Consider the following 16,868-nt stretch of genomic DNA (forward strand, 5'->3'; position numbering starts at 1 on the left):
TTGAAAAACAGGAGAAATAAATGTTTCTAAGAGCAGTATTAACTTCTACTGCACACTCTGATCCCCATCTGTAAGGTCACAGAATGACCCATGGTAGCACAGCTGAGCCAATGATTCTGCTCATGTTGGGAATGGGTCCCTTGAATTTTCTGAAGATCCTCTTCCTGTAGGATTTTCAGGCCAGGTGCCTGATTCTCCACTCGAGTCAATTGAGAAAAGCTTCACTTAAGTCACTGGAGAGAAAATGGTGTAAAGCCAGGATGACAACAGGCCAGTTCTCCAAAAGGTGCATCCCAGTAGTTTTGGGGGGATTGAATGTTGTGGGTTTTGTGTTGGACATCTGCAGTGTCTGTAGCTGGGGAAATTGAATGTAAGACTGAATGTGCATAATTCATACAACACTGATACTTCACTAACTATCAGATTGTGATCTCTATCCCTCAAATGATCAGTTTTCAATTCAAATTGAAATTCAATGCTCTTTGCTCCTTGAACTATTAATTTAATTTTTAAAGATGACAAAACAACAATAGTATTTATTCTTTTAATTTCTAAAAATGTAGAAGCATCACCAAACCCTACTTTGCTTTCATGAGTCTGGCCTAACAGATTGTACTGTTAATTCCAACCTGTTTTTTAGAGAAACAAATGTTTGTCAGATTCGTGATTATGTTATTAAATGGTTTTCGCTAAATTAGTCAGAAATTGGGAAAAATTCCTAGGATGTATGTTAAGTGGCTTGATAGCTTATTTGTATTTTTCATTATCATAGGGCTCAGGTAAACTGTGCAATTATATTTGAAGATACAAAGCAGTTATAAACATTCTGAAGAGAGAATGCTATAAAAAGAGTTCACAATGTATTGAAGTAATATGTAGAAATACTTGATGTTTGGATAGCAGAAAGAGCCAAGATTGGTTGACCAGAGACAGATATTGAGCCTGATTTTAATCTCTATTACTCTATTTCAAATCACGACTTAACCCCACTGAAGTCACTTAAGTGTAAAATTTATGCAAGATTGATCAGGATTGGGGCTATTACCTTAGGAATGTGTGTAATTTTAAAAAATGTAACGAGGACAAATTTTTAAAACAAAATTTAAATTTAAAATTTGGCTTGAGTCTTCAAAATAGGCCAGAAATGATAGAATACATTATTTATTGTAAAGTTAGAGGCTTTGCTTGCTTGTTAAGCTTTTAAGGCTATTGCACTTCTAAATAAAACAAGTTAGAATGCATTATTTGTAATGAGAAGTAAAACATGCACAATTGGAATTTGTTCTTGCCAAATATGACAAAATGACCTGGCCATTTTTACAGGTCACAGAAAAAAGTGAGATGGTTAGTGCTTTACTTCAGTCAGCTCTAACAATGTTTTAATAAATGACTCTGCACTTTTGAGAACAGTAAGAATATGAGAACATAAGAACAGCCATGCTCGGTCAGACCAATGGTCCATCTAGACCTGTATCCTGTCTCTGACAGTGCCCAGTGCCAATGCTTCAGGGGGAATGAACAGAACAATTTCAAGTGATCCATCCCCTGTCATCCAATCCCAGCTTCTGGCAATCAGAGGCCAGAGCATGGGGTTGCGTCCCTGATCATTTTGGCCAACGATGGAGCTATCCTCCATGAATTTATCTAATTCTTTTTTTAGCCCAATTAAACTTTTGGCATTCACAGCATTTCCTGGCAATGAGTTTCAGAGGTTGACTGTGTGTTGTGCAAAAAGTATTTTCTTTTGTTTGTTTTAAATCTGCTGCCTATTAATTTCATCAGGTGACCCCCCCCCCCGCTTTTGTGTCACGTGAAGAGGTAAACAACTCTTTCCTATTCGCTTTCTCCATTCCATTCATGATTTTATAGACCTTTGTTATTCCCCCTTAGTAATCTCTTTTCTAAGATGAACAATATGTCCTCTTCATCTCCCCTCATATGGAAGCTGTTCCATACCCCTAATATTTTTTGTTGTGCTTCTCTGTACCTTTTCCAATTATAGTATATCTTTTTTTGAGATGAGGTTACCAGAACTGTATGCAGTATTCAAGGTGTGGGCATACCATGGATATATTTAATGGCTTTATATTTTCTGTCTTATTATTTATCTCTTTCCTAATGGTTCCTAACATTTTGTTAGCTTTTATGACTGCCGCTGCACATTGAGTAGATGTTTTCAGAGAACTTTCCACAATGCTTTCCAGATTCTTCTTGAGTGGGAACAGCTAATTTAGACCCCATCATTTTATCTGTATAGTTGTGATTATGTTTTCCAATGGGCATTACTTTGCACTTATCAACATTGAATTTCATCTGTCATTTTGTTGGCAAGTTTAGTAAGATCCCTTTGTAACTTTTTGCAGACAACTTTGGACTTAACTACCTTGAGTAATTCTGTATTGTCTGCAAATTTTGCCACCGCACTGTCACCCCTTTTTCCATATCATTTACGAATATGTTGAATAGCACAGGTCAAGTACAGATCATTGAGGGACCCTGCTATTTACTTCTCTCCACTGTGAAAACTGACCAGGTACTTATCTGTGATCGCTTTTATCCCATGACTGCTTATTTTGCTTAAGAGCCTTTGATGTTGGCTCCTTGTCAAAAGCTTTCTGACAGTCCAAGTACATAATATCAACTGGATCACCCTTGTCCACATGTTTGTTGACTTCCTCAAAGAATTCTAATAGATTGGAGAGGCATGATTTCCATTTACAAAAACCATGTTGACTATTCCCCGACATATTATTTTCATTTATGTGTCTGATAATTCTGTTCTTTACTACAGTTTCAACCATTTTGCCTGGTTCTGAAGTTAGATTTACTGGTTGGTAATTGTCAGGATTAGCTCTGTAGCCTTTTTAAAAATAAGCATTATGTTAGCAGTCATCTGGTACAGAAGCTAACTGCTAGTAGTGCTGCAATTTCATTTCTGAGTTCCTTCAGAACTCTTGGTTGAATACCATCTGGTCCTGGTGACTTATTACTGTTTGACATATCAATTTGGACACCTTAATCTTGGACAGTTCCTCAGATTGTCACCTAAAAGGAATGGCTCAGGTGTGGGGATATCCCTCACATTGCCTGCAATGAAGACCGATGCGAAGAATTCATTTAGCTTCTCTGCAAGGGCCTTATTTTCCTTGAATGCTCCTTTAGCACCTCAATTGTCCAGGGGCCCCACTGCCTATTTGGCAGGCTTTCCGCTTCTGATATATATAAAAAAAATTCTGTTAGTTTTTGTGTCCTTAGCTAGTTGCTCTTTGAATTTTGGGGGGAGGGGAGGGGCTACACTATTATACTTTTATACTTTACTTGCCAGAATTTATGCTCCTTTCTATTTTCCTTACTAGGATTTGACTTCCACTTTTTCGAGGATGTCTTCTTGCTTCTAACCTCCTCTTTACTCTCTTTAACCATGGCGGCATTTCTAAGTCCTCTTACAGGGTTTTTTTGGGGTGGGGTGGGGGGGAAGGAAACAATACATTTAGTTTTAGCCTCTATTATGGTGTTTTCAAATAGTCTGCATGCAGCTTGCAAGCATTTCATCCTTGTGACTGTTCCTTTTAACTAGCATCCTCATTTTTGTGTAGTTTCCCTTTTTGAAGTTAAATGCTACTGTGGTGGGCTTCTTAGGCATTTTTTCCCCTACAAGGATGTTAAATTTAATTATATTATGTTTGTTACTGAGTGGCTCATTTATATTCACCTATTATACAAGAATAACATTCTGATGAATTGATAATCAGTCCACACTTGTAATACCCAGAGAATGCCACTGCAAAGATTTCCAGATTGTAACCTGTCTGCTGGTTGTGAAGTTTCATTAATACAACTCTCTATTGTATTAGTGTTAATTTGTTACCTAGAAGGTGGCATTCTTAATAAAAATGCCAAGCTTTGAGGTGTGTATGTTGCTAAAGAATGCCTGAAGGAGAGAGGTGTTGGTAAGTATTGTTTTGTTTCAGAGAGTTATGCCAATAACACTCTATAAAATTGACATACATACATTTTGTTCCTAGATAGGAAACTCTTTGGAGCAGGGACAATTGCATGTGTTTTAGATAGCACTGCTGGGGGTACCCGTTGCTGCTGTAGTGCAAATATAAAATATTATTTTCAAAATGTTAACCATGTTATAGCCAAGGATTAAATAACAATCAATGTTGTCACTGAGACTAGCAGACCTTTATCTACATTTTTCCTCTTAAAAATTATATATCCTCAGTTGACTTGACCCTACTGGTTTTTCTCTCTTAGTGTGTCAGCTGAATATTTCTAAACCAATTCTGATGGAAAATTAAGACTCTCTTTCCAATATAGTTTGTGGAAACTATGTACCAGTCCCCTAAAAGCGACAGCCCCCAGCAAGCAGATGTCAGCAGTGTGTGTCTCTCCATGTTTCAGGTGGGAAAATGGGAGAACAAGACTCTGAGCCTGACGTATTCCGTATGGCCAAGATTTAGTTCTTTCGCAGACAGTGACCCTGATGACAACCACTTGAGTATTGTTACCCTGGAGGAGGCCCCCTTTGTCATCGTTGAGGATATGGATCCTTTGACAGAAACTTGTGTAAAAAACACTGTGCCATGCCGTAAATTTGTCAAAATTAAGTAAGTACTAACTTTTCTTGGGAAATATCTTTGTTTTCAAATACACCTGATCTTTAGTTTCTTCTTTTTCTTCCCATCAATTCTCTCCTTTATTTCTTTTATTTTGCATTTTTTAAATATATTTCAATTTTCTCTATTTTTCTTTTTTCGTTCCTTCTGCATTTCTTTGTTTTGTCCCACTATTCATGTCTTTGTACAAGTTTTTCCTTTTTGTGATATGGACGGTTACACACTTTAGCTTCTGATTAATGTTATGTAAATCATATTAAATCAATGACTCGATAATAAATTCACAGCAAATTCTCAATCATGAAGACTTAGTTGTTGAGTCTTATGGAAATAGATTACACTACTGGGGAAAAGGTTATAATTTAACAGAAGCTTTTAAAACTGATTTAAGAATGTCCAGCCATTTTGAAATGTTACTGATTTGATGAATCCTCTGACAGTGGCAGATACTGAAAAGATGTATTTTTTTTGTATAATATTCTGTAAAGAAAGCTCTGTGACACAGAATGCCAGTGTGTTGTACTTATCAGTGTGTCATACTTACCAGGCTCTATTCCCACCTCTGCCTCTGATTTTCTTTGCAATTTTGGACCTGTCACCGAGGCTGAACCAGTGCCCATAGAAGTCAAGTGGGAATAAAAATCTCATTGATTTCAATAGGTGTTGAATCAGGCCCTTAGCCATGCTGTGCCTCTGTCTACACAGCTGCAAAATGAGTGTAATAATAATGGCATTTACCTGCCTCACTGGGATGTTATGAGGTTCAACAATGTTTGGAGATACTGGGAGGAATGGTGGTTTATAAGGATCCATCCAGAGCCTCTTGAAATCAAAGAAAGTATTTTGATCGATTTTAGGAAGCTTTGATCAGGCTCTAAACTTCTTGTTGTTGTTGTTATATATTCCTACAAAACCCTTAGTGTTACCATGGTCAATTTTCAGCTAGGTGTCCTAGCCACTCTGGGGATTAGCTCCTTCCAGGTCTGAAGCCCCCTTCTGTTGCTCCTTGCACACCCAATCTACTGCTCTCTCTCTCTCTCTCTCTCTCCAGCTGCTCCTTCTTTGTGACTTGACCCTCCACCCAGGCCACTATATATGTTTCCCCCTTCCAGGGTATCAAAATCTTTCCTTGCTAGCAGTCTCTGGCAGTCTTCCCATTCAGTACCCCACAGTGCCACTTCCGCAGTGGCTGGCAGGGGAACCTGGGCCCACCCTCTACTCCAGGTTCCAGTTCAGGGACCCTCTAATCAAGAAGCTAAGATCTGTTCCCTCCTTGACCTTAACACCTTTTCCCTCAGCTCTTTCCTTACCTCCTGGTTTCCCCAGGTTTTCCAGCTTCACAGCTCCTTTCTCCTAGAGAGTAACTGTAGCTGCAAAAACACCTCCCTTCTCCCAGGTAGTGACTGCAGTCTGCTTCCCTGCAGCTCCCTCCGCTATCAGTTTCCTGGCTTTATAAACTCAGCCCAGTTCCTTCCTCCTCAGCTGGGCTCCCTTATTCAGGCAGGGGATTACTTATCCCACCACTTTTCAAGGGGCGGCACTCCAGCTCTTTGAGGGCGGCACTTTTCAAGGGGCGGCACTCAGGCCTTTTATTTATTTGTTTGTTTATTTGCTTCGGCAGTGGCACTCCGGCCCCTTTTGGTTTTTTTGCTTGGGACAGCAAAAAACCTGGAACCAGCCCTGCCCTCATCTGTGGCCTGTTTGGTTACCTGGCTTCCTTCTTAGCTTACATTAACCCTTTCAGGGCAAGTGTGGGGTGCCTATCAGACATGGCCTATCAGAACACTCACATTTTTGTAAATTGCTATGGTCACGAAATGTGCATTGAAGTAAAATAGAAGAGCAAAAGTCTCCTCTTAAATCCACATGGCTGATCTGAGTTTCACTATTCTGCTTGCTCTTCATGCACAGAACTCTGCTTGATGCTGGTGGGAATTCTGTGTACTTCTAGGGGGCAAAATACAGGGGCCCAGAGCCACCTTTGGAACTGCAAGGAGATTTTTCTCCTCACTTTCAGATTAAAACGGATTGTAATGATTTAATATAACTCTCATGTGGGAGAATTACATAACTGAAGGCATAAGTGTGTCTCTCTCTCCTGTTGGAGCTATTGTACTTTTGTCTAAATAATTAAATATTCATTGGGCAAGGGAGAAGGGCTGGCTCCGTGGCCTGGTGGTTAAGGCATGTGGTGACATGAACCTGTGAGTGCCTTCACAAACAGGTTATTTGCTATTCTGGCTGCTCTCTCTCTCTCTCTCTCTCTCACTCACTCACACACTCCCACCCGCCCACCCCTGGACATGAGAAATCTTTCCAATGAAAGTTTCATTGAAACTAATTTCCATGAAAACTTTTGGTTTTGACTAATTGACATTTTCTGAGGAGAAAATTAATTGAAAATTTCCCATCCAGCTCTAGTCAAGACCATACAAACCTCCCTACATAGGAGGACAGTATATTCCAGTGGTAAGGTTAATGGAATGGGAGTTATGAGGCCTATGTTGTATTGCAGGGTCTGCTGTTGAACTTCTATATAACCTTGGGAAAGCTACTTCAGTTCTATATTTCAGTTTCCCCATCTGATTGGGCTAATAATATTTGCATCCTTTTAAGTAGTGTGACATTTATGTGTGAAAAGGTCTCTATAAGAACTAGGTTTTATTTATTATTATATGTTTGAAATGAGCCTTGTACTAGAGACATGCTTTTGATGTATGTAACACTTATTTATAAGGCTCAGTTCAATCCTGCTGAGTCTTTTAAAAATAAGAATTTTATTGGCAAGACCTGCTAACACCATATAAAATGTCATATGTGCACTATTATTTCTAAATTGATCCAAGACAACAATGGTCCTTGTCAATTGCTTCGTAGCATGGCAAAATGTTTATTTAAGCCTCTTTTGCTCATTATCTGACCAATTTAGCCTCAATATAAATTCCACCACCACTTCCATTGAAGTCATCCAGTACTGAATTAGCTCAGTATGTTAAGTCTCCTTTTCTTCCGAGTGCTATTTCAAGTACATCAGTAGTTTTAAATTGGATCCAGTGCTACCTTCAACTATATAGGTAGCCATCCCCCTCTTGTAAAACTAGTTACAGGAATTTGTAGCTGGCTTACAAGATACATGGCAGAAGTGTGATACCAAACAATCCAATCTATTGCTAATCAAATCTATCTGTGGTATTTATAAGGTACTGTCACCATCCTATGTAAATGCTGAACAAATTTATGAAGAAGCAACACATTGGAAGGCAGAATTTTACCCCACTGTCTATGTCTCACTTTTGTACAGACTCTCCCTGACTTACACAAGCATTCCGTCCCAGAACACCTTGCATAACTTGAATTTTACGTAAGTCGGAAATGTATACCCGACCATTACGCAAAAAAACGAAAACAAAAAACTATTTCTAGCTTACGGAACTTTTTCTGTAAATGCGGATTTGCATAAGTCGGGTTTGTGTAAGCCGGGGGGCATCTATATTCCACTTGACTTCTGATAAATACAGTAAAACTTGCTAGTATGTAGCCTCTTCTGTTTTTCATAAATGAACTGGTTGGTTCTTTCTCTCATGTTAACAGCAACTCAACTAATGAAGGAACTAACATAAAGAAATGTTGCAAGGGATTCTGCATTGACATCCTGAAGAAGTTATCTAGAACTGTGAAGTTCACGTATGACCTATATCTGGTGACCAATGGGAAGCATGGCAAAAAGGTCAATAATGTGTGGAATGGAATGATTGGTGAAGTAAGTTCTGTTAGGTAAAAGAACTCTTAAGTAAAACCTTGGCAAACAAGCGTTTTGAATTCATTTGGAGAAATATGGTATACCATATGTGGGTAACGTTGTTGGTTTCTTCTCTTTCTGGATCAGGTGGTCTATCAGAGAGCAGTTATGGCTGTTGGTTCTCTTACAATTAATGAAGAGCGTTCAGAAGTGGTTGACTTCTCAGTGCCATTTGTTGAGACTGGGATAAGTGTCATGGTGTCAAGGAGCAATGGCACGGTGTCTCCATCTGCATTTCTAGGTATTTTTTTTTCTCCTTCCAGATCAGTTTAATTGCATTTCCATAGACTTTGAGAGCTTTTGCTATACATCACAAAGAATCTGATTGCATTGTTCATCATTATTTGCTATATTATATTTCCCAGTTCTAGTGTCTTTTACAAATGTTAGCTCACATCTCACCCAAAACACATATCTTACCAATAGTCGTACAAACTAGATCTTACAAGTATTTAGTGAAAATCTACACTGATTGCACTTAAAAAGTTCCTGTTGTTTAGAACATTCCTACCTTTTTCAGACCTCTTTTAAACCTCTCTTAGATTTAAACATGAGAATCAGCACTATCCCTCCTAATGGAAAGCTCTTTCTTTGTAAGCATGACTACTGTAGGTAAGTTACATCCACCACAGAATTTCTTTTGCTGGTTTTATCTTTGATGAAATTCAAGTTTGTTTCTTCCCTTTCAATAGCCCATGTTCTTCTTTCCAAACAAATTATACACTTGGTGGTATCATTTAACACACAGAGAATTTTTTTCTAATATATTTTCCCACCAGCCTGTAACTTTTGCTGAGGCTGCTTTATTATTAGCTGCTCACCTGGGGGGCTCCCCTGCTATCCACATGACTGGGTTGGACCCGTTATAATGTAACTATATGTGAGGTGAAGATCCACTTATTTATTCTATATTTGTTGTTCAATGCTGCTTTTTGCTCTTTTTAGTTTGCTTCTGTTTATTTTTTAATCCTACACCTCATCGCCAGACTGTTTATATTATTTAAGAACATTCTGCTTAAACTATTGTTTATAGCCCAGCTTAGCTGCATTGTCCTGTTTTGCCCTTTGCCTTATTTCTATTTTAACTAGTTTAATTTGAGGTGTAGTGTTGCTGACAGTCTTGGATGTTTTCTGTCTAATATTTATTTCTGATCAGAAACATTCTAAGACGTTTCAGTACCTCTAAGAGAACTTCTCTAATATTGTACTACATCTCCTTTGAGCTGTATTTCGAATTGTATCTTAATAGGTTCTCCCAAACTAAAACTTATTCAGCCTATGTCTTTTTTTTTCTTAAAGCAACATCTAAAATTATCTCTGGGTTCTGAGTACTCCTTTGCCTTTAAAAACACATCCTAATCCCCTTTAATTTTTACAGGTTTCAGAGTAGCAGCCGTGTTAGTCTGTATCCGCAAAAAGAAGAACAGGAGTACTTGTGGCACCTTAGAGACTAACAAATTTATTAGCGCATAAGCTTTCGTGGACTACAGCCTGTAGTTAAATTTGTTAAATTTGTTAGTCTCTAAGGTGCCACAAGTACTCCTGTTCTTCTTTTTAATTTTTACGTAGCTCTTATGCCAATTGATATGTGAATAAATAACACAATATTTATTATAAACACAATCTGGGTTTCTTAAAAGGGCTCCCCTTATGTCTGTCTACTTCCAAACTGACCTGGAAGTCTCCAATACCCCTTAAGAAACTCTTGTTCTTTTGTGTATTTGCTACACTATTCCAGCAAAAATATTCTCATTACAGATGGGTATGATCCATTTTATTTAAATAAATAAATCTCAGTCCATCACTCCCTCTCTAAATAATCTCTGAAAACATGTAATTCAGATTTAGTAAAATTATTGCTACGCTTACTAAGAAGCTAGTCAAAAACGACTACTACTTACCTTAAGAAACCTGTTCCGGAGATTAAAAACATAACTTGCGAAAGGACATCTTTGCATGGTGGAAACATGTAGAGATGCGTGCTCAATGGAAGAAGAGGAAAAAGTAAAATAGAAAGCTCTCTTCACAGTACTACCCTCAAAAGAGTTGAAAATAATCTTCATATGGTAATAATTATGGGTATAAACTGGTTCTCCAGGCAGTAAATCCTTCCCTTTTCTGAGCATGGTAAAAGTTTTCCTTAAAACTTCAAAGTTGTCTGTAAAGTCAGAGATTTACCGTTTTTCCTGCCACTTTGGCTTAGATAAAATAAGTCTGAGAGAGAGAGTTGGATTTGTACATCAGCCCTGATTCAACTGAATCAGGACCTTAATGGTCATGTTTATATAGGCACATATAACTGAATATATAAAAAAAAAATACAAGATACTTATATAATTGAAAACCAAATAAGCAGTGGATATGTGATAAATCAAACTAAAATTTGCTAATTAATGTGAGTGCAGGTTTTGCCCAGTGAAATAGGGAAATGCAGCCTTCGTTCTTGAATTGCAACTCAAACTTAAGATGAATTATTATTTTTAATTGTATTTAGCCTATTTAGAAGCAGCAATCAAGGACAGGTTGCAGGTTTTCCCTCTTTCTTTCAATCTTCCAGTCAAACTGACCTCTCGTTACATATCATTACATAGCTAGTGTTTTGGTGGTAAAAGCTAATTTACAAAGAGTTGCTAGACATTAGAATTCTTGTTGTGCTGTGACTGGTTTAATGAACTGTGTTTCTGTTTCTCTTGTCTGTTTTGCTGCAGAGCCTTTTAGTGCTTCTGTCTGGGTGATGATGTTTGTGATGCTTCTCATTGTGTCCGCCATGGCTGTCTTTATATTTGAGTACTTTAGTCCTGTAGGATATAACAGGAACTTAGCAAAAGGGAAAGGTAAGCTTTACATTTTACAAAATCAAGGACTATGCAAAATTGCACACCTCCCTCCCCTCACTCCTCTCAGAACAAACAATAAAATTGAAGCACTATGAACAGCTCTACAACTACATTTACTTTTAACTAAAATGTTTTATCTGGTTGAGAGCTTGTGTTGTCATGTTTCACATTAATATATTGTAATAAAGAAGTTGGTGAATGAGTGATATTATGGGAAATCACACTGAAGTAATGTGGTGGTCAAGATACCCTAGTAGGCCTAGAGTATTGATATGGAAAATATTTGGAATTATTAATAAATGTGTATCTTAGCACATAAGAGTCTCATTCTAGTCGTCTTGCACTCCAAGCCCCCATTGACTCCTGGGAATTGACTGGGAATTAAACTCACTGATTTAAACTACTGTGGTTTTCTGGTTAATTTTTAAAACATGTGGGGATTAAACAGGATCTAATACAGTCCTTGTAGAAAAGATAGGATTCCCTTGCAATAGTTTCAGTTCTGAAAGGGGAAGTTTGGAAGGGCCATGTTCCTTACAATTGAGTGTGCACAGCTGTATGTTGGACTCGCTCCCTTATTTCCAAAAATATTTGATTATTTCAAAATATACCACTACATCAAATTATTATAGGGTATGTACTTTTCTCGATTAAACTATTTTAGTAGCATTTTTGCCCTAAGAATCAATATTTCTTGTAAGCATTTATACTGTGCTGTGCATCTCACTTTGTTATTTACTTTCAGTGTAATAGGTTAATTTTTTTTAACTCGCTACATCACACATACTTTATTTTATAGCTAAACATCTTTCAACTTGGGGAATACCATGGACTATTATATGCTGACAGTATATTCTAGTGTGTGTCATAGGTCTGTCAGGATGCTCAGATACTATGAAGATGGGTACTCATAAGAAGCTGAGAAAGTAGATAGATTACCCACTTCTTTGGTAGATTCTAAATATTCATAGTAATAAACTTTTAGGAACAGATGACATTTTTCTTCTGGGTTTTTCTCAAAAGAATTTAGGATGTATTTTCTGAAGAGGTTCCCTATGAAAATCACAGGCAAAAGAAGCAGTTTAGGGGCAATATTTCCACTCTCTCCACCTAGCCACTTTTACCTAAGTCTTTGATGTCATGTAGTTTTCATAGTGTCATCTTTATAAAATATTAACAAACGCTAATAGATTTAATAATCATCATCTATCTCAATATATTAAGTGTTATGAATGTTATTTGCAGAGGAAAAACCATATTGTATAACAATCATACATCTGCTGATGAGCAAGGATCTTCACTCTTGATGTAACATTAAAATAAAGCGGGCTTGACTTCCTCAGGTCCCAGTGACTTGAACGTGATTTGATGACTTTGAAAATCAGTCCATGTAAGATTAAACAGATGTCACTATGTAATTATCTAAAACTCCTGGAGCCTTCTCAGTAGTATACATTCCTGGTTTCTAAGAACATTAAATACCATAGCTTATGAAGGCCAAATGATTTAATGTAGCATTTTTTGAGTATTAATCTATCAGAGAAGTAGCACGAGCCATAGGCCAGATCCTTCCATCTTCACTGAACCTCTGCGAGTCCTTCCATTGATTCCAATTACATGAGTCTTAGAACCATGAGGATATTTGTGTGGGATAGTTCTACTCACAGGAGCAAGGGTTGCAGGATCAGGCCCCATAGTAGTTCAGCTTCCAGTGACAAAAAGAACAATGATAAAAAACCTAAACTTCAGCTTTTATACCCCGCTTCGCTTTTCTTGAATGGCTTATGCTTTTCTTATCTCCACTGTTCATAAAGTACATTTTATTCACACTATCAGCTCATCTTATAATGGCCTGGTACTTTCATAAACCAGAAGTCAGTCCCAATTGCATATATTTATTGCACAGTATTCTCATAGTGCCACCGCAGTCAGGGAAGCAGATCATCTTTTCAAAAGTCATTCTGTTTGAATGTAACATCAAAAGTTAACATTGTAGTAAAGGAAGAGTTCTGTTGAAATGAAAGTATAAATTAAGTGTATACCCGTTGTGTGAGTAGGACTTTATTTATTGCTTTAGAATGTTTCTTTTACCTCCTATCTGTTTTTCTTTCAATATTTCTGTATATTGTTTAAGTGTTTAAAATGGTTGATAGTGAACCTTGCATTATACAGAAATTAATTCTTGTAAATCAGGCTTTAAAAAAGGCAAGTACTATTAATTCTAGTGGTTGGTTGGGAATTTTTTGATTAAATTGTTTTTGCATTAGGAACCCCAGCTTCTTTAAATCTGAAACTGTTTGCAGGAAAGGTCAGTTTTAGCTAATTTCCAGTTTAAAGAAAAATAGAAGAATTTTTTTTTTGAAATTGTAGTGGTGTCCCATATTGCCATTTTTTGAAACAATGTTTGATTTTGTTGGCGGGTTCAAAACCTTGTGTTGATAAATTTAAGTTATTTATAATATAAAATGTTGAAATCAAAATGAAACATTTTGATTGATCTGTCCTGAATTTTTTTTTTTTAAATTTTAGGTTGGCAAAAGTTTGAGACTCCGACTTTTTGTGAAAATTTTTCTACATTTCAACACTTCTTGCAGGACAGGAAACAGTTTCCTACCCAGTTCTAATTAAATCTAATTTTCTAGTAGCCTATTGACACAAGGCTATACAAGTAAATTATTTTTAAATGGATAATATCCTTGCTGGCCCCCTTCTCTTGCTGTTTGAGTGTAGGAGTTCTATGTTGGCCATTTTTTCCTGCATCTTACATCTGAAGTGCGAAATCAAATCTGATCAAAAACATAACTAGTTGGGTCAGATTCTTCCCAGTAATACCCCTCTAATCAAAGCCAGTGGGAACTAACTGTGCATTTTGAGGAGAGACTGTATCGTGTTAGCCCTGATTCAATAAGGTACTTAACATGTGCCTAACATTATGCATGTCAGCAGTTCCTTTGTAGCCAATGGGACTACTCATGTTTTAAGTTAAGTACAGGCTTAAAAACCTTGCTGAATATGGGCCTTAATAATTATTCAGAATGGAAACTTGCTTAAGTGTGATTAAACTATTCAGAATTTAATTTTAAGTGGGAAAGGCTTTGCATTGAACTAGTCAGAGTTTATAATGTCAAGAAGCGTCATTAACATAGAGCAGAGAGGACAAAGTCTTGAATAATATAACAGAAATATTTGTATTTACTTATAAAACACTCACTCCAATGTATTGCATTTTAAATTTTGATTGCCATATTAGACCAACAGTATGGTAAATGCTATGGCATAAGTTTATGTGAGAGAGAGATCCCCTTCCTTTGCATCTCATCCAAACCCAAACTTACAGTCCATTTTCATTTTAAAATTGATTTTGGGTAAACTCTACCTTGAAAAATGTTGGAATAATGTGGAAATAACTGCAATTACAGTATTCAGTACAGTGGTTAAAGAACTGAAATTATTCCATCAGGAATATAACGGGTTAATACTGAAAGGATTTAAACCACTTATCTGAGAGTATTTTGTTAATATATATTGTATTTTAACCTATTTGAACTGCAGTCAAGTAAAACTAAAATTATTGTGTTTTTTGCAATTGCAGCTCCCCACGGGCCATCCTTCACCATTGGAAAAGCAGTGTGGTTGCTCTGGGGCTTGGTGTTCAACAACTCTGTGCCTGTTCAAAACCCGAAAGGGACAACCAGCAAAATCATGGTGTCAGTTTGGGCCTTTTTTGCTGTCATTTTCTTGGCTAGCTACACTGCCAACCTGGCTGCATTTATGATTCAAGAGGAATTTGTTGACCAGGTGACTGGGCTAAGTGATAAAAAGGTACGTGTTCAAGCTCTGAAAAGAGACCCAATCTCCATTTTCCCATTCATTGTACTCAGTTAATCACAGATATGCTAGATGCCAAAAGTACCTATCAAGATACAAACTTGCAACCTCTGCTTTCAATGAAACTATGTGGCTTCATATTAAACTTATTTCTTTATTTAAAAACCCAGGGTCCAAATAATAAAAACATATAAATCTATTTTTATAGAGGCTTCATATTCTTTTTCTGAAGGAAAAATATGCAGTGAAATGAAGTCATGTGAAACTAAGTTGTGTGAGTCATTAAACCCATGTTCTTTGAGTAGATGCAGCTGTGTATTATTCCATGTAGTCATGCATTTGCCCAGCACACTGAAGCCAGAGAATTTTGCCTATCAATACCTGTAGAGGCCATGCTCTCACTTGTGGTGCTAGGTTCTCCCTTTACTGTATAAGGGCAGCACCACTCCAACCCCTCTTAGTTCCTTCTCACCGCCTGTGGCTAGAATCGGAGCTGACTGGTCTTTTCACCTCACATTTTGGTCTCCGCTTTCTCTGAGTTTTTTCTCTACATGATAGTTAAATAGTAGTACTGTAGGTTGAATAGTTTGCCCTGTGTGATACCCTCACCAGGGTTCAAGCATTGCCCATCATATGGGGGCCATCCCCAATGGTGATCACCACATGAGGTGCTTGTGTCTTGGTGAGGGACACATTAAGAAATGGTGCTCCATCTGTAAATAATTCAAAAAGAGGACTCAGGTGGCGGAGACTTATGGCTGAAGCAGCACCTTCTAGAGCAGGCTGTGAAACCTGCTTCAAGCACCAAGCCCTCATCTGATCAGCAGTTGCCTTCAGAACTGGCAAGTGCTGCTGCTTCACATTCAGACCCTGCTGTTTCCCCCAAGAAGAAGAGGAATCATTCTCCTTTCTCTGAGGCAGCGAGGAAGGGGTCCCATAAGATTACTTGAGACCATTCCAGGGCTCAGAGAGACTCTTTCCCATCGTCAAAGGGGAGTGATAACCAGTACCATACTATCGGAAGTCAACATTGGTTCCAACTCATATAATCAAGTTCATTGACTCTGTAAACAAGTTCATAGACTCTACAAGTTTGAGATCAGTTCTGCTGTCTGACTAATTCCATCCAATTTGACATCTATGTCTGGAATTGCAGTCTCAATCACAGCCCGAGTATGCCTGAAGTTGCTAGGCCATATGGATGCATGCACACAGGTAGTCCACTTAGCTAGACTTCATCTTCATCAAATATGGCTGAAGTCAGTCTATCAGCCAAATGGTCATCCCTTGGGAAGACTGGAATCCTCCACTGATTCTGGACTCCTTATGGTGGTGGATGGTTCAGGGCAACATGTGCCAGCGCATTCCTTTCACTTGGTCCCCAGTGACCAGGACTATTGTCACTGATGCCTCCTTAATAGGTTGGGGAGCACATCTGGGGTCACAAAAAGTTCAATTCCTGTGGTCAGAACAGGAAACATGTCTGCATATCAATGTCCTGGAGCTTTGTGTCATCTGCAATACCTGTCAGGCCTTTTGAGATCACATCAGGTACTCAGCAGTGCACATCTTCACTGACAATACCACTGTGATGTATTATGTGAACAGAGGGGGGATCACACTCCAGCATGCTGTGTCAAGAGGCAATTAGGCTTTAACATTAGACCTGTGACTAATCATTTACCTGGGATCCAGAATCACCTGACAGATCACCTCTGCAGAAATTTCTCCCTGAATCACAAGTGGTTTCTGAAGCCCAACATCCTGCGGTCCCTCTTT

At 37.9% G+C, this 16,868-nt stretch overlaps 1 protein-coding gene across 1 annotated transcript in view; it reads left to right on the forward strand.

Annotated features, from left to right (window-relative positions):
- The window catches only part of GRIN2A (glutamate ionotropic receptor NMDA type subunit 2A), a 302,724-nt gene that overhangs the window by 203,786 nt on the left and 82,070 nt on the right, over positions 1-16,868 (forward strand). Inside the window, exons 5-9 of the mRNA XM_034784000.1 lie at positions 4,411-4,616; positions 8,217-8,385; positions 8,512-8,665; positions 11,133-11,258; positions 14,854-15,083. Coding sequence (XP_034639891.1) covers positions 4,411-4,616; positions 8,217-8,385; positions 8,512-8,665; positions 11,133-11,258; positions 14,854-15,083 — 885 coding nt within the window. The remainder of the gene's footprint in view (positions 1-4,410; positions 4,617-8,216; positions 8,386-8,511; positions 8,666-11,132; positions 11,259-14,853; positions 15,084-16,868) is intronic.

Source organism: Trachemys scripta, chromosome 10 (assembly GCF_013100865.1).
Source record: "Trachemys scripta elegans isolate TJP31775 chromosome 10, CAS_Tse_1.0, whole genome shotgun sequence".
Taxonomy (NCBI): Eukaryota; Metazoa; Chordata; order Testudines; family Emydidae; genus Trachemys; species Trachemys scripta.